The 25,565-nt window shown below is 38.3% G+C and overlaps 1 pseudogene and 3 gene segments (V, D, J or C); all 4 read right to left on the bottom strand.

The window, feature by feature from the left end:
- Window positions 1-877: 877 nt before the first annotated feature.
- Window positions 878-1,358, bottom strand: LOC110306631. The segment is given in 2 exon segments: window positions 878-1,209; window positions 1,293-1,358. Coding segments are annotated over 2 exon segments (378 nt in total).
- A 15,850-nt stretch (window positions 1,359-17,208) lies between these two features.
- LOC110306632 lies at window positions 17,209-17,755 on the bottom strand (annotated as a pseudogene).
- A 3,311-nt stretch (window positions 17,756-21,066) lies between these two features.
- Window positions 21,067-21,543, bottom strand: LOC110306633. The segment is given in 2 exon segments: window positions 21,067-21,395; window positions 21,478-21,543. Coding segments are annotated over 2 exon segments (375 nt in total).
- Window positions 21,544-24,620: 3,077 nt separating this feature from the next.
- On the bottom strand, window positions 24,621-25,100 carry LOC110306836. The segment is given in 2 exon segments: window positions 24,621-24,938; window positions 25,022-25,100. Coding segments are annotated over 2 exon segments (363 nt in total).
- Window positions 25,101-25,565: the final 465 nt, after the last annotated feature.

Raw genomic sequence — 25,565 nt, forward strand, 5'->3', positions numbered from 1 at the left:
AAAAAAAAAAGAAAGAAAGAAAATGAATGAAAGAAAGAAAAAAAAAAAGAAACACTTGTGGATGCAGATACACCCAAGTTAACAAATATTCTGTAAAAAATATGATCCAACAGTTATGTAGTGGATTATGAGAGTTGATGCTATATCAACATAGGTAGGTCCATGTTCTGAAAGGGGTACTGACTATAGGACTAATTACTGAGACTGCAAAGGAAGTAAATATGAGAACAAATATTTATGTATAACCTCAGTACATGCCTCAATTAACCGGTACATACATTGTGTTGGTAAGAAAGTTCAAAGAAAAGTGATTTATTAATATTTTCCAAACAATGTAAATTATGTTTATATAGCTGGGCATTCTGATATAAATTTCTCATAAATTAAGAGACTGTAATGTCTTCTGGAACACATAGCCAGAGTTGACAATTCACCTGAGGTCACTTAATAATTAAGACTATGAAAGGAGTGTTTGTTCCTGGGTATTGGTGATTTGGATTTTATAGGTCAAGTTCATAATGTAATTTATTTCCAGCTATTTCAACAAAAGTTCTGGTCTCTCAGAATCCATTGTTATGTTATCATGCATCATCATGGTTTTCTCTTTTTATTGTTTTAATGAGTAAGAAACTTGCCAATGGACGTAGTTACTACTGAGGCCATTTAAAGTTAAAGGTGTACAGTAGAAGATCTTAAGTCAGCACCACTTTACTCTTAGATTATCTTACACAAAGTTGACAAAGGCCTTATAAGTCTGTGTGTAGGAGACAAAAAATAGTCACTGAAAATGGTTATTTCTGAGGAAGTCTAAATGTTAGACTTTTCTGATATTTCAGTCCCAGGGCAGCTTGCTGCTCCTTCAGAGTTTCTGACACACTCAGGAAGTGGTTATATCACTGTGTTGTCTTGCACAGTAATAGATGGCAGAGTCCTCAGATGTCAGGCTGCTGAGTTGCATGTAGGCTGTGCTGGAGGATGTGTCTGCAGTCAGTTGGGCCTTGCCCTTGAACTTCTGATTGTAGTTAGTAGCACCAGTTCCAGCATGAATCCATGCAATCCACTCAAGACTCTGTCCAGGCTTCTGCTTCAACCAACTTATATAGTTACTGCTGAAGGTGAAGCCAGAAGTCTTGCAGGACAGCTTCACTGAAGCTCCAGGCTTCACCAGCTCAGCTCCAGACTGCTGCAGCTGACCCTGGGAATAGACACCTGGGGAAAGAAAGGCAGAGTGGATGTCATTGTCACCTCAAGATCTGTATCTTCTTCAGATTTGGAAATGGTGAGCCCCTTACCTGCAGTTAATGACAGGAGGAAGAGAACAACCCTGTTCCATTCCATGGTTAGAGTCTATGTCAAGGACTTTGGAGAGGACACTGATCATATGCTGTTTTCAGCATGTGGTCACCCCTGTATTTACTGCCATGGACTCAAGTAATTTGCATATTCATGAGCAGGTAACTTCTTAGATGAGAACCTAGTTGAGCAGGAAAACTACTGGACAGTAGGCACATGTGTCAGGTATTAGAATGCTCTGGTCAATGTCCTAATCTTCTCTGAAGAAAAAAAAAAAAAAAAAACCTTTTCCTAAATTTTTGGTGAGCTTTGTGCAGATGCTGTGGATGTAACATCAGGAAATAAGTTCCCAGCAGATTTCAGGCCTTACACTGTTGCTTCTCTTTGGGACAATGTATTCAGATTGATTTCGGGATGGTTGCATGATTACAATGATGATGATGACGACGATGATGATGATGATGATATGATGACGATGGAAAATTCCCCCAAATGACTAATTTTTGAAGATGTAGAGCCTTTGTTCAGATATTTGTAGTTAATAGTTGCATTTCCAACATGTTATATACTAGAATCTCACTCAAATGACCCAACGTAAACATACTTCAGAAATATGTACATATCAGTGTTTATTGCAGTACTACATTAATAAGTAAATTATAGAAATAAGCTACACATGTACCAAAAAATTATACCATCTTTAAGACATGGCTATATATATTTTTTTCATCAGAAATAAGAAACTTGTTTAACTTTTGGGAAACTGGATGCCATTGTGGGGGAAAAACTATTACTTAAAATGGTATCAAAAACACAAACATTAAAAGACACTCACTAGTAGCTTTTAGATATTCTATAGTTATATACAATTATGTATGCAAATACATGATGATGCATCAGTAAAATTCTTTAGTGGAACAAAGGGAGAATGAGATAGAAAAATGATACAGGAGAAATATGCACAGTATACAAAATACTCAGTAGTTAAGAGCACTGGCTGCGCTTCCAGAGGTCCTGAGTTCAATTCCCAGCAACCACATGGTGGCTCACAACCATCTGCAATGGGATCCAATGCCCTCTTCTGGTGTGTCTGAAGACTGCTAAAGTGTACTCACATATAATAAATAAATAAATAAATAAATAAATAAATAAATAAATAAATAAAAAATACACTTGTATGAAGAATCTAAACATTCTTAACATAAAAATTGTTCTTTCCTTTTTTTGTTTTCCGCTGAATATGTTTACTATTGCTCATCTGCATATGTTTTTAGGGTTGACCAGTTGGTATTGGATAACATCAGAGGGCTCATCCCGTGGGAAGACTGATTCTTTCTCAGCAGCCATTAGTTGCACATAGGCTTCATCCAGGGATAGGGTCTCATTGCATTTCTTTGCATCCATGTTGTGATGTTAACTGGATTAAGATTTGTTCAGGTATTATTTAGGCAGCCATATTGTTGAGACTTCATGGGTGTGGCTTTCCTGTTCTTTCTATACTTCATAAGATCTTTTATTATTTGAAAATTTTCAATCATCTACGTTGCAGTAAATCTCTCAAATATGCCTCAGCAATGAAAACACAACTCAGTTAATATGAATACATGCTGTGAGCCTAGATTGGGCAGATCTACCACTATGCTACCATCTTCCACATCTTTGAGACCCTTTAGAATTTGGTGTTTCTCCAGGACAAGTTTTACTACTCCACTTTTCTTGTTCCTCCTCCTCTTCATTCTCTACCTCTTCCATTTTCTCCTTGTTCTCTCTCTCTCAACCTTCCACTCCACCTTCACTTTATCTGCCCAATCATCAGCTCTCCATTAATTTACAAATTAAGGTGGAAAGCAGGTTTACAGGAAATCACCTGAGTGTTGACTCATTCCTTGTTTGCAGCCCCTCACAGTAGAACGGAATGAACATCAAATATAATTGGCTACGGGGCTATCCACAGCACTTGTATGAAATATATTACGATCTATCACTACTAAGGTCTCTCACCACTATGTACTGCCACTTGGTCCTTGGAGTTCCTCTTGGTATCTTCTATTAAGTCTCTGCTTCAACCTCTTTATGTCTTCTCTTTCATTATCTAGTCACACAGTTAATACAAATAGACAAAAGCCCCACCAGTACCTAGTGAAACTCGAGAAACCTTCACCTGAAAAGTGATTATATTTTTCCTTTCCATCATCAAATGTCAAAAGACATTCAGCTTGGTGTGGTCTCTCACAAATTCTACCCCATTCATATTGTAAGTTTTTTAATTGTTATGTTATTGTTAGTTGTGAGAACAGGGTACATATGAACCTCAGAGAACTACTTACAAAATTCAATTTTAAGGGCTTTAAATACCGCTACCCTTACCAGTAGACATCTTTACCTGCTCAGCCATTTAGAGGTCTCATGTGATAATTTTCACTTATATGGTTTGTGTGGTGCTTCTTATGACAGTAAATACAGCTACTGAGAGTTCATGGGTTTTATCTCAGTCCCTGGAAATAGAGTTTTGTGTCTTTCAACCCCATTCTCAGTATCTTATGTTCATTCATGTTTTGTCCTTGATTTTTCAATGAGAGATTGATATCGTTGATTTCTCTTTGACTGAATACTCTGTCAATCATTCTCAGCAGTCTGACTAGTCAGGAATGACAGCATGAATCATTATAAACCTCTAAAGAATCCTCTGTGATGAAGGTTCAGGCAATCTACTGAGTATAAACATAAAAATTTATAAGGCAGTTTGACTGCATGATCATCATTAGCAATATAACTAAGGTCTACTAGGGACTATATCATCTCTAAACTTGGCCTTTTGACCACACTTCCCTGGGTTGAAGTCTATTCTATGATAATTCACCACAAAATAATAAATAAAATTATGGAGGGTCCCCACAATATTTTTCCCAAACATGCAATCAAAGAAATCTACATATTCTTATAGAAGCACTTGCACATCCACGTGTATTCACCCAATGTTATTCATGCTCTATTCACAGCAGGTACAGGAAGGGATTTCCAACAAAATATATATAGATAAAAATGGCAAAGCAGTAGATATAGAAAAAGAAAAATTACTAAATGTTAAAATATGAAATATGTAATCTACATTTATCTGCATGGAACAGGAAAAATATAATGGATGAGGTCATCCATGTCCATAAGGTCTTCCATGCATCATGTTCTCACTCACATATATTTATTTAAAAATTTGGATATTTTGTTTAGTATATTTGATTGTAGATGACTAGAGATTAGAATTGGGCCATTAGTGTAAGCAATTTAGTGAGGTGTTATAGCAAAATAGAGATTAAAGGAAAGCAGAAAGGGAAGACAGATGAGACAAATATTTCAAACATGAAATGGTGTTGGGAAGTGGAGAAATGATAAGTGATACAAGTTAAACCAAATTAAATCATATTTTAAAAAAAGCATGATCAAATCTAAGATCTTTCAATGTAGGTTAAAACAGTGCTATGGAGGACATAGAATGCATGTAGCATTACAAAATAAAGCATGGATTCTCAGAGTAAAAGAAAGTGCATTATGGTCTAAATAAAAAACAAAAATTACAATTTTATTTTTATAATAATATGTCAAGAAATAATGAACAGTCCATAGATGCCTAGTATACAGCTGGAAATCTTTTTGTCTAGGAATTATGTTATGTTCAGGTTATAATCTGGATTAATGGGCCTGCTCATATATATATATATATATATATATATATATATATATATATATATATTTGTTATATATATATATATTTGTTATATATATATATATATAAAACAAAATAATAAATTTAAATAAAGCATAGGAAAAGTTTGTGATATTTAAATAAGACTTGTAATTTAGTTTTAGTATTATCTCATTGACCTAAACCATTTCAGGTTGATGTTTATCTGAGACGTATGATTGCAGAAAACTGAGTAGAGAGCACAAATAAAAGCTTTTTGTCTTACTTTATCTGGCAAGTGACTTTCACAAGTGAACATTGCTTCCCCCAGAATTTATGAGTTATTAACTGTACATATCAGTGCCATGCACAGGAAAATTTTGTACAGGATAATGGTCAGAGAAGGCCTACAGATGTCCAAGCCAGTATGAGGCAGTTCCACTGTTGTTGTTCCCCACATAACTACATAGTCAGGACTCATTTCTTTAAAAGATTTTATTTTTTAATTTAATTTTATTTGTAATTCATTTTTTACATTCCATATTCCATCCTGTGCCCCTCCCCATCCACCCTCTGACTGCCCTATATCCCACTCTAGTTCATTCTGTAGGGTCCCCCCAAAATCCTATTTCCTGAGATTGCCTGTTTACATTCTTTCTGCAGGTCCTCAGGGCTTCAGTCCTTCTTCCTCACCCAAAACCAAATCAGGTTTCCCTTTCCCCCTAACTGTCCCCCCACCCAGTCCACATTCCCTCCCAAGTTCCTCCCTCACTCCCCACTTGTGATTGCTTTCTTCTCTCTCCCAAGTGGAACAGAAGTGGGACTGAGTTGTACTCAACTTGTAGAGCCTTTTGAATTCTGTGGACTGTATCTTTTGCGTTCTGTATGTGTTTTGTTTTGTTTGGTTAATATCCACTTATAGTGAGTACATATCATGCATGTCCTTTGGAGTCTGAGTTACCTCACTCAAGATGATATTTTCTAGTTCTAGTCAGGATATCCTCTTAATATCTGAGTAGTATTGCATTGTGTAAATGAACCACATTTTCTGAATCAATTTTTCTGTGGTGGGACATCTTGGTTGTTTCCAGCTTCTGTCCATACCACCCTGAATTTTCCTGATCTCATCTTTTAAAGACTTTAAAATTTAGCTGATTATAAGATCCAGAATGTGTAGGAAACAGTATCTTCTAGACAAAATGGACTGATGCAAATATAAACTCACAGGGAATAAACATACATCTGTGAAGTGTTTCACAAAGAATCTTTATGATGTTTGAACACGGAGACATCACATGTCAATCACAGCAGGGGCAGATCAGTTAATACACTTAAAGAAGAAAACAACAGAGGACACAGAGTTCCCTCCACAGTCACCTTATCTCTCTATGAGGATTGTTGGTTTCATTGTGCCCCCTGCTGGTCATGAGCTCCCATACGGGTAGTTTTATTCAGGGTTTACAAATGAAGTTGCAGGTGGCATGGAAGAAGGTGGGTGAGTGGGGAGCACCTTCATAGAGGCAAAAGGGAGGGTCAAGAGGGCAGATATGGGATTGAGGAGTTGTGGAGGGGTAACCAGGAAGTGGGATATCATTTGAGGTATACACAAATGGAATGATTAATGAAAAGTAATAATAATAAAGTTTCAATTTGGTATATATATATGTATATATATATATAATATACTAATATATAATATACTAATATATACTAACATATATATATATATATATTAATATGTCCCTGTAACTTCAATGTTCACAGAGCTCAGCTAAAGGGAGAACTGGCTCTTGTTTATCTGGGGATAATGCATCTGAAATTGATTTTAAGTTTTGCCAATATTACTATAATATCCTTCTCAAAGCCAAGTTCCTCCTTGTGGAAATTGGATCATGCTCTAACAGTTCCCATCCTATAAAGATAATGGCAGGAGATAACAGGCACTTTCCTATCTTTATCAGGCCACACCTGGAGAAGAGTCCCTGTGTTCAAAAGGACCATAATAAGTCAAACTCAGATGAAGCCACCCATGTATTCATGTATTAGTTCCTGGGACACTTGGATATAGGATTCAACGTGAAAGCTTGTTTCTAATTCCCTTTCCAGTGATTGTCATTATGTTTACCTGTCTTTTAATGATGGCAAAGGGGAGTTCTTGCTCTTATCAACAACTACGAGCTTGGACATTCTCACCTGAGAAAGTTTAGCTAATTCACTTCTGCTCATGGTTAATTACTTGCTGTACATTGTTTAATAGCCACAGTAAAAAGACTTACAGAATAATGGTACAGAGGAGTGAGACTCTTAATATCACAAACTAAAATGTTGCATCAGCTCAGGACCTGGCTGACATTGAGAATCTCAAACAATTTTGAAGTTAGTGCTGAAGTAGGCTTGTGTTAACAAGAAATGATATTTAGTGAAAACCCTACTCAGAGAAAATGAAAAGTCCAGCCAGATGAAAGGCCTGGATTTTAGAGATCATCGATGAGAACCACAGCAGAATTGCAAGGAGAGAATGAGTCACCAACCAAATAACATACATCAGCTGGAAAATGGGCCCCAGCACATAGAGTGCAGATGTATAGTTCATTCTTCACGTGGGTACTGCAGCAACTGGAACAGTAATGGTTCGTAAAGCTCTTACCTGACCTGGAATCTGTTCCTCTAACTTGGCTGTGTTATGTGGCCTCAGTGGGATAGGATGCCCCTAGCTCTCCAGGGACATGATATGGCAGGGTTGGGGTGTACCCACTGGGACCCCATCCTCTTAGAGTAGTAGGAATGGGGAATGTAAGGAGGAACTTATGAGGGCAGGACCAGGATAGTGGATCAGCAATCAGGATGGAAAAGGATTGAATGAATGAATGAATGAATGAATGAAAAGTAAAAAAAAAAAAAAGGCCCTTTGGCTCTTCTAACTAATATGCTCAAGTAAAATTAAGCACCTCATTCTAACATGGGATGTCCTTCTTTACCTTTATAAACATTCATTTTCCTATGTACTGTATCTATCTAATCCCTATCCAGAGCACCTCATTTCTTTGTCCCACTCCAGGATAAATCATCCCTTCCCCTTTTTCACTTGCCCTTCTCCCACATCATTTACTTCCTGTCTTGTCTCCTATTCCCTGCCCTCTGTACTCTGTGGAAAACAAGACCTTGTTTTGCTGAGAAATTGGGCTTGGGATGTCCTGGGTAGCTGGGTGCTAAATTCCTCTTAGTTATTCCTAAGTCTCAAATAATATCCTAGCCATAATATCTCAGTGAAGTTCTGTACACAATCACACAGCACAAGGATTTATATTTTTCTTATGGGTCTTTGGATATGATCTTCCACATTGTTTTCATTTTAATTATATCAAAAATAAATTTTATTAGTTAAGAGACACCATAGAATAATACACAGGATAAATATATAAAAGTATTCTGGAAAAAAATAATAGATGGAAAGACAACAAGTAAACCCTAAAGGAGATAAATAAAATCATGATTAGAGATCTATGGAGAGAGAAAACTGGATGGGAGAGATGGTGAGGAGGGGACATTGGGAATTGAAAAAAGAAAAGGAAAAATTGTTTTTAAACAATACATTCCAATCGTTCTTTTCCCCATTCCCATCACCTCCAAGATCTTTCTCAGCTCACTGAAATCACAACTACAAAGCTTTTATTTCTCTTACTCTTTAAACAAAACAAAAACAAAAATACCCTCAAATATTCTCTCTCTATGTGCCTGTTTCTCTATCTCTGCACCTATCTCTGCACCTCTCTCTCTCTCTCTCTCTCTCTCTCTCTCTCTCTCTCTCTCTCACACACACACACACACACACACACACACACATCACACACATACACATACACAAACTCACAAAACACAAAATCACAGACTCACAGGAAGAGAAATTTAGAAACTGAAATTTATTTTTTAAAAAGACCAATAAGACAAAAATATGCTTAAACACAGCTGTATAAGACAAATCCTTTATAAAATTCCCAGTGTGTTAATTTTGTTTTATGCAAATCCTGAGCATGGAGCTGATCCTGAAGCACAATTAACATAGCCAGTGAAATTACAGATACCTTCTTGGTTCTAAGTGAAAGCTCATCTCCAATTTCCCACCTCAGCTCTGTGACTCCAATTAACTTGAACTTATGAAAGCTTTTACTTGCTTCCACAGTCTAGTTACTTCATATCTGTACTAGCATGTCTGGCAGAACCAGTTTCTTTGGAGTCATCCATTACCTCTGCCCCTTATGGTATTAACACCTTATTATCTACAATGGTCCCCAAGTCCTAAGAAGGAGGTTTGATGCAGACAACCCATTTAGCCCTGAATGCCCCAATATCTCTACACATTATCCACTCCCAGGCCCAACTGCAGCTTTCTGAGGGCTGACATGGAGGAGCCTAGGGCCTCGGTGAAGTTGTCCTGCAGGCTCAGTGAAGTTGTCCTGCATGGCTTCTGGCTATACCTTCACTGACCACTATATGCATTTGATGAAACAATGATACAGAGGCCTGGACAGGGACTGGATTGGATTGAATGGGTTGGTTCTGCATGTGGTGATACTACATATGCTAGGAAGTTTTAAGGCAAGGCCACACTGACTGTAGACAAATCAGCCATCACAACCTACATGCAGCTCAGTAGCCTGAAATCTGAAGACTCTGAATTCTATTATTGTGCCAGACAAGGATACAGTGTTACAACCACATCTTTCCTGTGTCAGAAACTCTCAAGGAGCAGGAAGCTGCCACAGGACTAAGATGACAGAGAAGAACATTTGCATGATTTGCTCAAAAACATGCATTCTGAGTGGGCCTTTGTCTCTCTCTTGATGACAGGGTGAAAATACTATCTGGTCTTTGATACTCTTTCAAAATTATAACTCTAAATACAGTGATGTTAATGATGTTTATGCCTATAGGACATTGTACCTTGACCACCTCTGTTAGCATGTTTCTTCCTTAGTAAAACAAGAGGGAAGAGTGGGAAAATGCATAGTGAGAAAAATATATCTTATTTCCAAAGAATGGAATTCTTGATGAAGTAGATTTGAACAAATTATATATCAAATCTGCCATTAAAATCACCTAAAGAGTATCATCTAACAAAACAAAAACATCTCTTACAAAGTTTTGTGTGTGTGTGTGTGTGTGTGTGTGTGAGAGAGAGAGAGAGAGAGAGAGAGAGAGAGAGAGAGAGACAAGGGGCAGCCCACAAACCAGGGTCACAGGGCAACACCGTGTCGCCCTGGGGTTACTGGAGACAGGGCTTAGGGAGAGAGGTTCCCACACAGACAAGATTCTGCACAGAGGCCTTGAGGAGCAGAGACTGTCTATGGTTTTAGAGCTTTATTATAGAAATTCAGGGGAGAAGAGAGAAGGTAGAAAAGAGAGAGAGACCGGCCATGGCCAAGAGGAAAGAAGGGGGAAAGGAGAGAGAGAGAGAAGAAAGTCTATAGAGCAAGAGGGAGAGAGAGGAAGAGAGAGAAGAGAGGAGAGGAGAAGACAAAGAGAGAGGAATGAGAGAAGTATGGAGGGACCAAACATCCCCTCTTAAAGTATGCTGCTACATTTTCTGTTGCTAGGTAGCTGGGGAGGAGTTTAGCCTGAAGGACAGAAGATTGGGACATTGCCTATGTGACTACTAACCATGCTTCTCTTGTGGGGCTGAAGGGGTTGTAACTTCAACAGGAGTCAGGATTCCAGGAGACATGAAAAAACACCTACCATCCCATGTAGGTGAATTATCACCAGTTTGGGGTTCAGACCTCAGCTCAACTGGAGACCAGACTGTCTGTGTATAGCCTGATGAACAACATATTGGCACAACAAAGTTTATTGCAGCTGTATCTATAAGAACTCACTTATGAAGATACATTGCAGTCAGCAGATGAATGCATAAGGAAAAGATGCAACACAACAGAGTTTATATGAAATAATATGGAAATTATGTCACATTTATGACAATCGATGCAACCATAGAAAACTCTATTAATGAAGACCATCTCAGAAATGAAGACATTACATGAGTCTCTCAATAGTAGTTCTTAGATATTTTATGTTCTCATTATCTAATGTAGACTGGCTTGATTTGTTCAGGTCTTATGCTGGTAACTGTAGCTACTGTGACATCTTTACAATGGTCATGCCAGTTCCTGAGATAGCATTTCTTGACTACCCATCCCACTTCTGAATCTTACATTCTTTCTAATAAGATCTTGTTGTGATGACCCTTGATTTTTGGATGGGAGATTAAAATAGATAACCGTCCAGTGCTTGAATCCTAATACATTCATTTTCAGTACTTTGAACAGTTATGAATGTCTGCATTAATCAGTATACATACAAAAAAGAAACAAACAAAAAAGTAGAAGTTTCTATGTTTAAGGCTAAGAACAGGACTAAACTATTTGATATGAACACAAATGTTAATCTGTTTGACAATGTGACTATTAGCAATACTACTAGGGTCTGCTAAGGCCTATTTAATCCCTTGCTGTGGGCTTTTGAATATGTTTACCTGGGATGAGGTCTTTCCTAGAGAACCAGCCACAAATTTAGTTAGAAAGCAGTTGGTGAGTATATAGCAGTCAGGTACTAGTGGGTACATCTTATCTAAAGGCTGATATGGCAGAATGTCAGCTCTGGCACTATATAAGATCATTGATTTATTTTCTCTCACTTCGTGCTGCATAGAGACTTTGACAGCATGCACAAAGCATGCACAAATTCAATCGGAATGAGGCGGTAATGTTGAGAAAGGCACATGGACACAACCTCTCACCCCCACATAAGAAGTTTCTGCAATTGAAATTTGCTTGCAAATAATACTCATCATTGTGTATATTAATCAGACTTAAGGATGAGCACATGTCTACCAAGAGAATGCAAACAAGATAAACTCAGTTGTATTTTTGCAGATATATTTTATCATTTCACTTTTTTGTATATTTTTTGGTCTCACTTATCTTTTGCTTATTTATAATTGTCCCGGAGTTGTATTGCATGTTGTGGTGTGTGTGTGTATAATTTTTTGTTTTTTTGTTTGTTGGTTGTTAATCTTTAAAAAAATTGGCCAATGGGTTTGCTCTCTACAGAAAGAAAAAAGGATGTACAGTTTTCTGATGGGAAAGTATAAAGGATCTAGGAGGGGCTGGAAGAGATGAATAAACAAGTAGAATACATTGTATGAAGTTTTATTTTTTAAAAAATTGGAAAATGTAAATAAAAGCAATAAAATAAGTAAGAAATATAAACCTGTAGGATGTTTAAAAATGAATCTTTATTGTGCTTAAACACGTATATGTTACATGACAATCATATCAGGTGCAGGTTATCTCATATACTTAAGAAAGGAAACCACAGAGGATTCAGAGTTCTCTCCTACACTCGAAATCTCTCTACTGGGGATTCTTGACTTCAATGTGTCCTATGATAATTCTGTTCCCCTACATGTCAGTGTGCCATGGTTTTTACTGAAGTTGCCCAGGCTGGCTTGACCAGTAACATACACTGACAGTCTAAATACTCACAGAGCTCAGCTGCAGAGAGAAATTTCTCTTTTTACCTGAGGATGATGAGTGATGTTTCAGAGATTGTATTCAAGGGGTTTCTAGGTTACCATCAATAACTCACTCAAACCCAGGGTAATCACTGGTGCAGTTGAATCCAGCATTCCCCATGTGCAATACAGTGACAATAGAAGAGAACAGAGTCTTTGCTGCCTTCATCAGACTATACCTGGGGCAGAGCATCTGAGGTCAGATGACCACAATGATGTTTGAGCTCAGTTGCATCCCCAAGCACCCTACAATGTATCAATGAATGAATTCCTGGGATATGCAGATAGAGGAGACAATCTAAGTAAGAGAAATCACTGTGTTACTCACAGAGCAGTTAACAACTATAGAAAAGTGTATTCACACTAAGAAGAAAATAGAAATCAATGGGTTGTATGCTGTGACTCAGCCTGTTTCCCATTAATGAGATGAAGGGAGAAAGATCTCCTTAACAAAGGTCCTCGTGGGTGAAGGTTATGTCTCTTTACATAGCTTAACTTTCACTGTCTATATTTCCTAGTTCAGCATCCACTTATTCCAGGACAGCACATGTGTTGGTAAGCCTTTCAGGAGCTGAATCATTCCACAATGAAGGATGGATTTTAAAATTGTTCCTAAGAATTAGAAAAACTTTTCAAATGATATAGGTTTTTTTTGTGAAAGTGTTTTCAATTTCTGAAGCATAACCACATATTAACACAGAAATGTATGCTAGAGAAAGTGAGGCTATTCATGTATGTTTCACTATAACGTCAGAATCATAAATTGATTGTTCCTAATATTATAGGAGAGAAGTTGCTGGAACCAGTTGTATAGTTTATCTTCTGTCATTGCTCAGAATTGGTATGATATGATGGAGACTATAAGTTTATGGGATAGCACCATCAGGGTGATAACCCATTATAAAGCAATACTTATCATGACAATTCAGGGTGCTCAATAGGCTCTATGTGACATCTCAGCTTCTCTTCTGATCTTGATGATGTCTAAAAGAGTGTATGTCTTAGTCCAGTGTAGTGCGATGATAACTATCATGGACGGTAATGTGGAGGAGTGCTTGCTTGCTTAAGAAGAATGGATTTATATAGATATATTCATGCCACAAGACAATTATTCACAAAGTCAGTGCTCTGTCAGATTATGTTTAGATGATGTCCAGTCCTGAGTTAAACTAATGAATTACAACATGTGTTTCTGTTTCGTAAAACTGATTGCTTTGCAATACATAACTACTTTGGTTTCTAACATTCTCCCATTCAGCCTTTATTATGTGGATTATTTCACCCTGTTCCTCTGGCTGGGGCCTGTTTTCAATGACCTTATATGTCCCTCAGTATCTTCTGTTATTGGGCAATATTGATGCTTCTGAATAACACTTGAGGGCCTGAGCACTACTTGCACTATGCCTGAGCCCCATTGCTTAGTGGATCATATTTGGAAACTGGATCAAATCTACTATTTCATTCTCTCACAGATTGAAATATCATGGTTTCCTCAGTGGTCAAGATGTCTGAACCGAAGCAAGAAAGAAGATATATGTTTGTGGAGATCTCTAGCCAGTACAGATGTCACTTGAGTTTTTTCATTGTAGTCATTCTGACTGCTGTAACAAGACATCTTAAAGTCTTTTTGATTTGAATTTCCCTAATGTCTATGGATGTTAAACATTTCTTTAAGTCCTTCTCCAACACTGGAGATTCCTTGTTAAGTGTTCTTTGTAGATCTATAGCCTGTTTTTAATTGAATTATTCAGTTTGTTGATGCTAGTTTCATGAATTCTTTATGTATTTTGGAAATCAGGCTTCTGTCACATGTGGAGTTGATGAAAACTTATCATTCTGTAGTCTTAGGTTTAATCCTTCTGACAGTATCCTTTGGTTACAGATGCTTTACAGTTTCATGAGCTCCCATTTATTAATTGTTAACCTAAACAACTGTATAAAGGTATTCTGTTTAAGAATTTGTCTCCTTTGCCAATGAGTTCTAGGCTATACCACAACTTCTCTTCTATTAGGCCCTGAGTGTATCTGATTTTATGTTGAGGGCTCTAAACCACTTGAACTTAAGTTTGTTGCAGGATGATACATATTGATCTATTCTCATTCTTGTATATGACAACATCCATAAGAAAAATATCATTTATTGAAGATACTGTCTTTCTTTGAGTACTTTAGGCTTTTTATAAAACAAAAACAAAAGCAAAAAGAAAAAAAAACATATCTTTATAAGTGATTGAATGTACGTCTGGGTCTGTTATTCAATTTCCCCAATCAACCTGAAAGTTTTTATGTTAATACTATACTAGTTATACTACTATAGCTCTGTAGTACAAGTTGAATTGAGGTATTGTCCTGTATGGAATTGTTTGAGCTGCCATTGGAATTTTTTTCTGTTATGCTTATTTTGTTTTGTTTTGTTTTTTTCTTCATGACATGGAATGTTGTCCTTTCAAGGTCTGTACTGAATGTTGTTTGAATTTTTGATGAGGATTGCTGTGGATCTTTTGATTGATTTTGGTGTGGTGGCAATGTTTTTTGTGGTTACTAAGTTTAATTCAACAATTATACTCAGTTCTACCTCATAAAAAATAAAAAAATGTTCCTATTAAAATTGTATTATAATGTAGGGAGAGGTTGGTTCCCTGCTCTGACACACTGATAGAAAAATGCTGACACCATATACACTTTAAAAAATTTTTAAGACTCAATGTAGGCGACAACTGCATACCGCTGGATTTAGCTGCACACAAATGTACAGATTTCACTCTGAGCCCAGCTGCAGTAGAAGAGCAGGGAAGATGGGGAAATATATAAGGTAGCTCCTGCTGTGGGTCACTGTCACAGGTCCACATATCCTCCCAGCCATCCAGGCTAACAAGTGGAGCTTGGATCTTTTATCTCACTGGGATAACAGCAGGATCAGTAAAGTGATGTTAGATTCCTCTTGACCATCCAATTTGGAAATCACAAATCATTTTCTACTTAAGAGAGTAGCTATAAAAAGGTTTATTTCTATCATTTTATTACTTCCTTCTAAGCTAAATAAGTTAGTGTCTGGGCTAAATAAAGCAAACATTATTTATGACATTTTATTAAATGGGAAAAAAACTGCTCTGAATTCCAAATGACATCCTCATAATGACTGAACCACAAAATATTTGAGGTACAGAATATTACACCTAAGACATGTTACTTGACTTCAGGATACAGGGAAACTGAAAAGGGAAACAAAGCTATGGTTGAACCCCTTAACAGGCCAGGTATGAAGCAGAGCTCTGCAGGTGGCTTCTGCAGGAATTTGTAGGTTAGTGTGAGTGTGACTGCGGGTTCACCACTTTTCCAAAATTTACCAATCCATTTCTGGCAACTGCTGTGAAGCTCTCTGTAGATACTAGAAGCAAAAGTAGCACCACTCAGAAGCCCTTTTCACAGGTGCACACCAGAGGGGAAACAAGAAACCTCTCAAGGGTTGAACAGAAAGGACATCTGGCTGACAGATGAAGTGATATGACTGTGAACCTCAAATGACAGTTGTGACCTTACTGCCAAAACACTTAGTATCATGACCTAAGGACCACTGTTTTTGAACAAGGTCAAGAAGTTTAAAGCTTTCTAAACGCAGTTTGAGAAGCTCTTGTGCTTTGGTGTACAGAGTAACACTTTTCTAAGTGATGAAATAGTGCACAGGTATTTATAAGAAGCTGACACTAAAAACATTCTTCCATCCATTGGTAAAGAAGCCAACCCAACCCAATGTCCTTTAGCTGACTTTCTGCCCAACTACAGGAACAAAGCAAGACGGGAGAACAGGAATCCACCCACTACCTGGACATATATGGCCCTGCAGATTCCAGAGACCTTATGTACAGGAAGATCCATGAACAGGGAAAACCCCTCACAGGTGTGGAACTAAAGCCTATGCTTTAGGCTGATAAGACAAACAAAAGGAACATAAGCAAATCTGGCACATCAGGAAACAAGTCAACTATAGATGAAGACAGGCTGCTACCTCAGTCCTGGCCATGGTTTTAGATGCATGTATGGGACAACTCAGAAGATCTGTGTATTAAAAAAAAATCCACCCAGGACAGGACTGAAAGTAATGGCTTGATTTCCTATTAACTGCTACCAGAAAGAGCAACCATGTTTCAAAACTGCAGAGTGACATAATAGGGGTGGGGGAGAGAGGAGACATTAGGGTTCCGAGATATCTCAGAGGTGGGAACATTTAGTGATATGTATTTCCTGAAAGTAAAGTATTAATGTATTCTTCACGTAAGAGTTTCCATTTATGTGTGTCTCCTCCAACTCACAGTGAGGGTAGTTTTGGTTCTTTTTCAACCTAACCATATGTAGATGCCCAACACCCAGCAGACTGTTGAAACAAGGATAAGAAATATCTTTCTGTAAATGGACCCCATCTCTTCTGCCTTACCCACAAATTTACAGATCTGTTTCACAGAGAGTAATTAAAGAGGAGGGACCAGAACATCCCAGTTTATCCCCTTAGTGCATATCTTTGCAGTATAGAGGGTACTGTCCTCTGTGCAGCTCTTCTAGTGACAAGGCCTATGAGCAGTCAAACCCACATGCATGACAAACCCTCTCCCACTCCAACTCATTTGGATTAAAGGAAACAGTAACATTCAATACCCTGTCTCTGTCTGATCTAGTTACAGGCAGAGCAGGAGCCTCTCAATAGAAAAAGTCTGGGTTTGTCTCCTGGTGCGTTTAGAACTTTGCTGTGGGAGCCAGGTTGTGACCCCAGTCTGAGCTGACTGTCAACTGTAGGTGTGGGCTCCTCTGGATATGGAGTTTGTTACAGCTTTCAGGTCAGACTTAAGAGTCTTTCTTCTTCTTCTTCACACAGCAAACCATGATCCTTGGCCTTGCTTATGTGTGCTAGAGGCACAGTGGCAGTAACTGGGGACCTGAATACATCATGGGTTTTCCCACTGGGTGGGTGTAGACCATGTTAGTTTGCACAGGAGTTGATTCATAGAATATTCCACTTCCTTTGCCTCCTGGAGGATTTTTTATCTTCAGTTTGTTTTTATGTTCTTCAGTTAGTCCAAAAATATTAGATGCCATCCTATTAGGTTTGCTTGAAGGAATACTTTCTTCTGGACTTCCAAAAAGATGACTTGATTCTCTGCCTGGGCCTTCAGGTATCTTGAGCCTGACTTGCTAGCTTGAACTTGCAGGCCCTGGAACATGTCAGCTGCTGCCCAGCATGTCCACAGCCACCATGCCCAGGATGGCCATTTTTTACCATGTTAATCCTACCAATCCAAAAGCATGGAAGAACTTTTCATTTTCTGCTATCTTCTTCAATGTCTTTCTTCAAGGTTTGAAGTTTTGTCATATAAGTCTTTTACTTGCTTGATTAAAGTCACTCCAGGTTCCAATATTCCAGTTGAAGAATTCATTCTACTATGAGATACACTGTCTTCATGGTGACATAGCAGGCCTCAAAATTATGTCATTTCTTTTACTGAAGAGGGTCCAGGAGGGTGACACAGATATTAGCAACTAAGTATAGTGAATACTCTCAGATCTTGTGTCTATCACAACACGGATTAACTGATATATGAGATGGTTTCCTGGGTTTATTACATGGTTAAGTGAGAAGGATAAACACTGGGAAGATTCAGGAAACACCCAAGTCAACATCTGTTCCTCAGGCTCTCCAGACATAGTCTATTTAGAGATTTTTCTTTCCCTGTCCCATGGCATCAAATATTTAGCAAACTTGCTGATGGCATTGTCAGTGAAATTGTAGAGGGCATGAGGGTCTTGTACTCACAGAGAAGAACCATGAGAACCAGGAATTTCATTCATGCAGGGTTGTCTCCTCAATGAAGGAGATAAAATCAAATACCTGGACTCAATTCAGAAAGCCAAGAGAAGAATTTCTTAACAACTTGATGACCCACTTGCTACCTGTAAGGACAGACCTCACCCTAAATCCCCAAAATGATTATTCCAGTGTTTTCTCTCCCTATATCACTACCTTTTATTAGAGGATATGTCACATGTACTTTATGGCCTACTGAGATTTACACTGTTGGTCAGAGACTACATGAGATTCTAGGGCTTTTAGTTGTAGAATCCAGTCTCATGGTCACAAGAAAGTCATAAAATAGGTTCTATGTAGTCACACCTTAAGCTTCACTATGAAGCTGGAATTGGAATGACTGTGGAAATTCATATTGCCTAGAGAAACTTTCTCAAGTTCTGTAGTGTTTAAATATGCCTAATCTAACATTTCTTAGATGTCTCCAAGTCAGAGCCGGGTTGACAATATCAGTCTGAACCACATGCTCATGCTCATCTCTGTCCGTGGGTTGCTCTGACGCCTGTAGGGACCCCTCAAGCCATAATAGGTCGTCCTAGAAGATATGCACTTACAGATTAATTACTGAAAATACAGAAACCCAGAGACACATGCATACACACACACACACACACACACACACACACACACACACACACACAAACACATGGTTTAAAGCCCAAACATTTTACTTATCTTTCACTATACCTTAGCATTACACATTTTACATATTTGCCTTAAATCATTTATTAAGTCTTGACCTCAGATTATACTTTAAACAACTTAAACAGAGACAGGAAACATACAGTCTGGGAACTAAGGCTTATGTTCGATTTACACAAAAATGATGTTATCAGAATTCTTTAATTTATAATTTTCATTAATTTATTTATTTATTCAGTCTACAACCTGGTCACTGCTCCCCCATCCCATCCCATTATGCTTTCATACAGTCAGTAACACAATTGCTCTGTCCTTCTCCTCTGAGAGAGTGGGACAGCCCTGTGTATTCTCCCACCCACTCTGGCATGCCAAGTCTCTGCATCATTAGCCACATGCATCCTCACAGGCCAGACAAGGCAGTCTAGCCAGTTAAACATATTCCACAGATAGGCATTAGCTTTGGGATATATCCTTCTCCAGTTGTTGGAGGATTCATATCAAGACCTAATATATAACTGCACATCTGTTTCATATGTGCAGGGGGCTGAGGGCTAGGTCCAGGCCCTGTATGCTCTTCGTTTGGTGACTTGGTCTCTTATAACTTCCAAGGCTCCAGGCTAGTTGACCCTATTGGGCTCCTATGGAGTTCATGTCTCCTTCAGGGAACTTAATCTTTCCCACAACTTATCCGTAAGAGTCCCAGAACTCCATCCAATGTTTGTCTGTGAGTTTCTTCCTCAGTTTTAGTTAACAACTGTTAAGTGGAGCCTCACAGAAGATAGTCAGGCTAGACTCTGGTTTGCAAGCATAGTAGAGTATCATGAATAGTGTCAGAGTTTGGTAATTGAACATCAGATGGTTCTCAACCTGGACTGGTTATTGGTTAGCCATTCGCTCACTCTCTGCTCCATCCTTGTCTCTGTTGCTTGTAGACAGGACACATTTTGGGTCTTATTTTGTTCTAATTTTGAATTTAAAAATAGATTTTTTCATGCAATATATTCTGATTACTGATTCCCCTTCCCAATCTTCCCTGATTTTCCCCCTAGAATCCCTCTCTTTACCTAATTAGAAGATAAACAGCTCCTAAAAGTAATTTTAAAAAGAAAAAGAAAAAATAAATAAGACAAAGGAAAAGCAAACAAACTGGAACAGGACAAAACAAACAAAGAGAAGAAAAAGCACAAAAAACCGAGCACAAGAAACAGGCTGATTCAGAGACACATCAGTTTACAAATATTCTGTAGCACAAGGATGTGATACAAGTGTGCGATCAACTCTGATAGTTGATGCTGTAGTGATATAGATCCATGTTCGCTAAAGTCTAGTGACTTTAAGGCTGACAACTGGGACTGCAACAAATTTTTTGAGACTAGGTGTTATCATATAACAACAGAGCCTAACTCTGTAGACGTGTACATATGTTGAATTCATAAATGAGGTCTGTAAACGCTGATTTAACAATATTTACAACTTTTCAGAATTGTACTCATGTGACTATGCTTTCTGTTATAAATATCTGCAACATTACAAGAAACTGGATCTTCTGCTGGACAACACAGCCAGAGTTAATGACAAACCGGGAAATCACTTAAGACTTAAGAGAGTGAAATGAGTTTTGCTTGACTAGAGATTGGTTGGATTTTACAGGTAAAATTTATATTATATTGTATTCCTACCAGTTCCAACAAAAGGTCTGGTTCATCTGAGAATTCAGAAATATATTTATCATGCATAAATCACAGTTTCTCTTTTAGATGTTTTGTTAAAAAAGAAACACATCAATGCTGATAGTCATTGGTGAACAGACTTACAAGGTATAGGAGGACTTAGGAGCATCCTAAATCAACATCACATAATTCATAGATGTCCTCTTGAAAAGTTGACAAAAGCACTATAGGTCACTCAGGAAGAGACACAAAAATGGACACTCAGAATGATTACTTATGAGCAATTCTTCAGAATAATCTTCTCTGAGTCCTCTCAGTTCCAGGGCAGCTTGCTCCTCATCTGTGGTTTCTGACACACTCAGGATGTGGTTGTAGCACTGTGCCTTCCACAGTAATAGTCAGCAGGGTCCTCAGATGTCAGGCTTTTCAACACCATGTAAACTGTGCTGGAGGACCGGTCTACAGAAAATGTGGCCTTGCCCACGAACTTTTGATTGTAGTTAGTTTCACCACTTACAGGATAAATCCTTCCAATCCACTCAAGGCCATGTCCAGGCCTCTTTTTTACCCAGTTCATAATATGGTCAGTAAATGTGTAGCCAGAAGCCTTACAGGACAGTGTCACTGATGCCCCAGGACTGGCCAGCGCAGCTCCTGACTGCTGTAGCTGGACCTGGGAGTAGGCACCTATGGAGGAAATGACAGAGAGAATTCCATTATCACCTGAGTGTTTGGCCCATCCTCAGGTCTGGAACTTGGGGCCTCTTACATGTAATTGCTGCCACCAGAAAGAGGGTGATCTGGCTCCATCCCATAATGAAGTTCTGTGACTGTAGAGAAGACAGTGATCATATGTTGTTCTGTGGTGTGGACATCCCTGAATTTACCATCAGAGATTCAAATGATTTACATATTCATGAACAAGATACTTGTTAGATAAGGACCTACTCCTTCTGGAGAAGAAGAGGGTATAGGACACCTGGGTCAGGCAGAAGAATGCTGAAGTCCAAGTTCTATTCATCTCGGGGTAAATTCATCCCGTACCATTTCCATGAGTTCTGTGAAGATGCTGTGGATAAAACATCTGGGCCTAAGCTCTGAGTAGATTTAGGGCCTGAGACAGGTGCTCCACCTGTGGCAAGGTTAACAGATGAAATTACAGATGGTTGGAAGGATGATGATTGTGATGGAAAATTTCAAAAAGCAGATAAGTTTACAGAATTTACATCCTTACAATATGTATAATTAATAGTTGCCATTCCACTATGTTATATACTAAAAAATCACCCAAATGATCACATATATTTCAGCAATATTTTTGCATAAATGATTATTGCAGCACCATCACAATAACTAAATTACAGAAATAAACTCTGTCAACAGAGCATTACATCAAAAACATGATTATACAAATAACACAAAATAAGTTTTTCATTCTAAAAGAATAAGGAACCTATGTCAATTATAGTTAAATGAATGCAACTAGAGATAATTGTATTAATTAAGACCTTATTAGAAACACAGGCATTAAGTGAGTCTCTCAATAGTTCTTGGGTACTGCACTGCTATGTAAACTAATGTGTACAAAAACAGTTATGTATAAATGAATATTTCTAGTATAATAATGTGAAAAATCAGAGGGCAAGAAAAGGAAGGGTAGAGGTTATAAGAAAAACATTAACAAGGTAAAAAATACACTTGTATGAAAATACTAAACCTTTATAACATTGTTCTTTTAATTTTCAGAATTTTTAAAAATTCTTTAGAATTTTCATTCATAAGAAAATCATAACGAGATCATACTTATCCCCACTATGTCCCTCTGGTTTCCCTTATGATCTTCCCATAAATTTCTCTCCAAAAATCCTGACCTCTTCAGTTTCATTCAATAAAAACAGTAGGTCCAATTAGTGATATGCACAGACACACAGGTGGGGACATTCACTAAAACAATTAGGGAACTTCCACAAATATTCCCTAAAAGTAACTAAAATTTTCTCGTTAGTCAACAAATGCCAATAGCACCTCAAGTTGACGTGGGACCTCAGAAATTCCTCCCATCCATGTAAGATTTTCTTTTGATTGTTATACTTCCTTTTGTGGCAAGAAGAGAAAACACATGTAGCAAGGTAGTGTACTCCTCTGAGGGGGAAAAAAAAGGAAATCCAATTCTTGTATTGCACAATGTGTGTCCAAGAGATCATATTATTGTTGCTGGTGTGATAAACAGATTTTTCTACCTACTCAGCTCATTCACAGTCTGTCAGGGTATAACTTTGACTGGCTTGATTTGTTCAGGTCTTGTGCTGTTAACTATAATTGCTGGGAATTCATATGACACTGACAAATCCACCCCCTTCTGATCTTATACTATTTCCAAACCTTTTTTTGTGATTGTCCTTGGGTTTTGGGTGGAACATTGGTATCGATGAGTTATCTGTTGTTGAGTATTCAGGCATTCTTCTCTGTACCTAGACCAGTCCTGTGTGCCTACATCAATCATTATATCCTTCACTCAGAAGTTTCTGTGATCAAAACTGAAAGCAGCAATAATCTACTGCATATGAATATATATTATAAGGCATTTTGTTAACTTGATCATTAACAATGCAACTAGGGTCTACTAGGCCTATGTCATCTATAGACATGGGCTTTGGACAATGTTTACCTGAGATGAAGTTTTTCTTATGAAGCAGGACATGCATCCAATTAGAAAGCAGTTGTTAACTACACAACAGTCAGGAATGGTGTGTGTGTGTGTGTGTGTGTGTGTGTGTGTGTGTGTGTGCGCGTGCGTGTATGTTCTTCTACACTAACTCATTTAACCCTTTCCATGTTTTTTCTTCTTATAGAAAAATATGAAAGGGTGTGTTGTTGGGTGAGTGTTAAAGACTCAGGAAAGAGTTTGAATAGTTTGAAAAGTCAGAATACATTGTATAAATTTTAATATTTGTTTTTTATTACTTATAATTTTTTACAGTTAAGTCAATGCCCTCCTTCTGGTCCATCCTCATCCACTTCCTCATCCCATTCCTCCTCTGCCCCTGTCTCAAGAAGACGCCCCTTCCCCACCACCTAGCCTCCCCACCCAGGGGCTACAATATCTAGGTTAGACACATCTTCTCCCACCGAGTCCAGACCAGGCAGTCCTCTGCTGCGTATGTGTCCAGGGTATCAGATCAACTTTTTTATGCTGCCTGAATGTGGCACAGTGTCTGAGAGATGTAAAAGGTCCCAGTTTATATACATTAAAAAACAAGAAAGTATAAATCTTTGAAGTGTTTAACAGAGAATCTTCACAGTGTTTGAACATGAAAACGTTACATGTCAATCACAATAGATACATGTATGTTAAGAAAGGAAACCACAGAGGACACAGAGTACACCACACACCCAACACATCAATCTGCAGGAGATTTTTGGCCTCATTGTGCCCCGTGCTGGACAGAAATTCACCTGCAGGTGGATTTCCTATCACTTACAGTGAAGTTGCCCAGTGTGACTTCAGCAGTAACATATCCATGCAACTAGTGTGCTTGCAGGGCTCAGATGCAGGGATGAATATATTTCACTTATCTGGAGATGATGACTATTATCTCAGCATATACATTTAAGTTGTTCCTACATTATCATCAATGATGCTCTCAAACTCATCTGCATTCCTAGTGACTAGCAGTTCCCATTTTTAATAAGGTGTAAATGAGAGAAAATGGCATCTGTTTCCTTCTTTCTCTGCCTTTTTCTCTGTCTTTACTATCCCCACAACTCCCCTCCCCATGCCCTCAATAATCTGTATTCCATACTAGTAAAAACTTACTATTTCTAAGTAAATCTACAGGTTAATCTTTTCTGTTATTTCAGTCCCAGGGCAGCTTGCTGCTCTTCCAGGATTTCTGACAGACTCAGGATGTGGTCATAACACTGTGCTTGCACAGAAATAGACGGCAGAGTCCTCAGAGTTCAGGCTGCTGAGCTGCATGTAGGCTGTGCTGGAGGATGTGTCTGCAGTCAATATGGCCTTGCCCTTGAACTTCTGATTGTAGACAGTACCACCATTTCCAGGATAAATATATCCAATCCATTCCAGGCCCTGTCCAGGTCTCTGCTTTACCCAGTGCATATTGTAACTGGTAAATGTATAGCCAGAAGCCTTGCAGGACATCTTCACTGAGGCCCCAGGCCTCACCAGCTCAAACCCAGACTGCTGTAGATAAGCCTGGGAGTGAACACCTGTAGAGGGAACGGCAGAGTGGATGTTTGTGCAATCTCAGGCCCTGTTTCCTATTAATATTTGGAACTTATGAGCCCCTTACCTGCAGTTACTGACAGGAGGAAGAGAAAGATCCTGCTGAATTCCATGGTTAGAGTCAGTGTCTTCAGGGACTGTGGAGAGGACACTGATCTTAGGTTGTTTTCAGGGTGTGGACATCCCTGTATTTACTGTCAGAGACTCAATTAATTTGCTTATTCATGAGCAGGGTACATTTTTCATAAGACCATATTCCAGGTGGAGAAGAACTGAAGGGGAAAGACTAAAAGGGCACATGGGTCAGGCAGCAGGATGCTCAGGTCCGAGTTCTAATCCTCTTTGTGTAAATGCATTCTGTATACTTACCCTGAGCTCTGAGCAGATGCTTTCGATGTAATTCAGGAACTAAGCTCTTGATAGATTTTTGACCTGAGTCTGTTACTCCACTTTGGCATAATGTAATCAGATTGTTCTACAGATAGTTATTGTGGTGATGATGATGGTGATGTTGGAATATTCCCCAAATGGCTAATTATTGAGAATTTACTGCCTTATTTCAGATGTATGCAATTAATGTTTTTCCTTTCCAGCAGGTTATATACTTCAAA

Source organism: Mus caroli, chromosome 12, assembly GCF_900094665.2.
Source record: "Mus caroli chromosome 12, CAROLI_EIJ_v1.1, whole genome shotgun sequence".
NCBI lineage: Eukaryota > Metazoa > Chordata > Mammalia > Rodentia > Muridae > Mus > Mus caroli.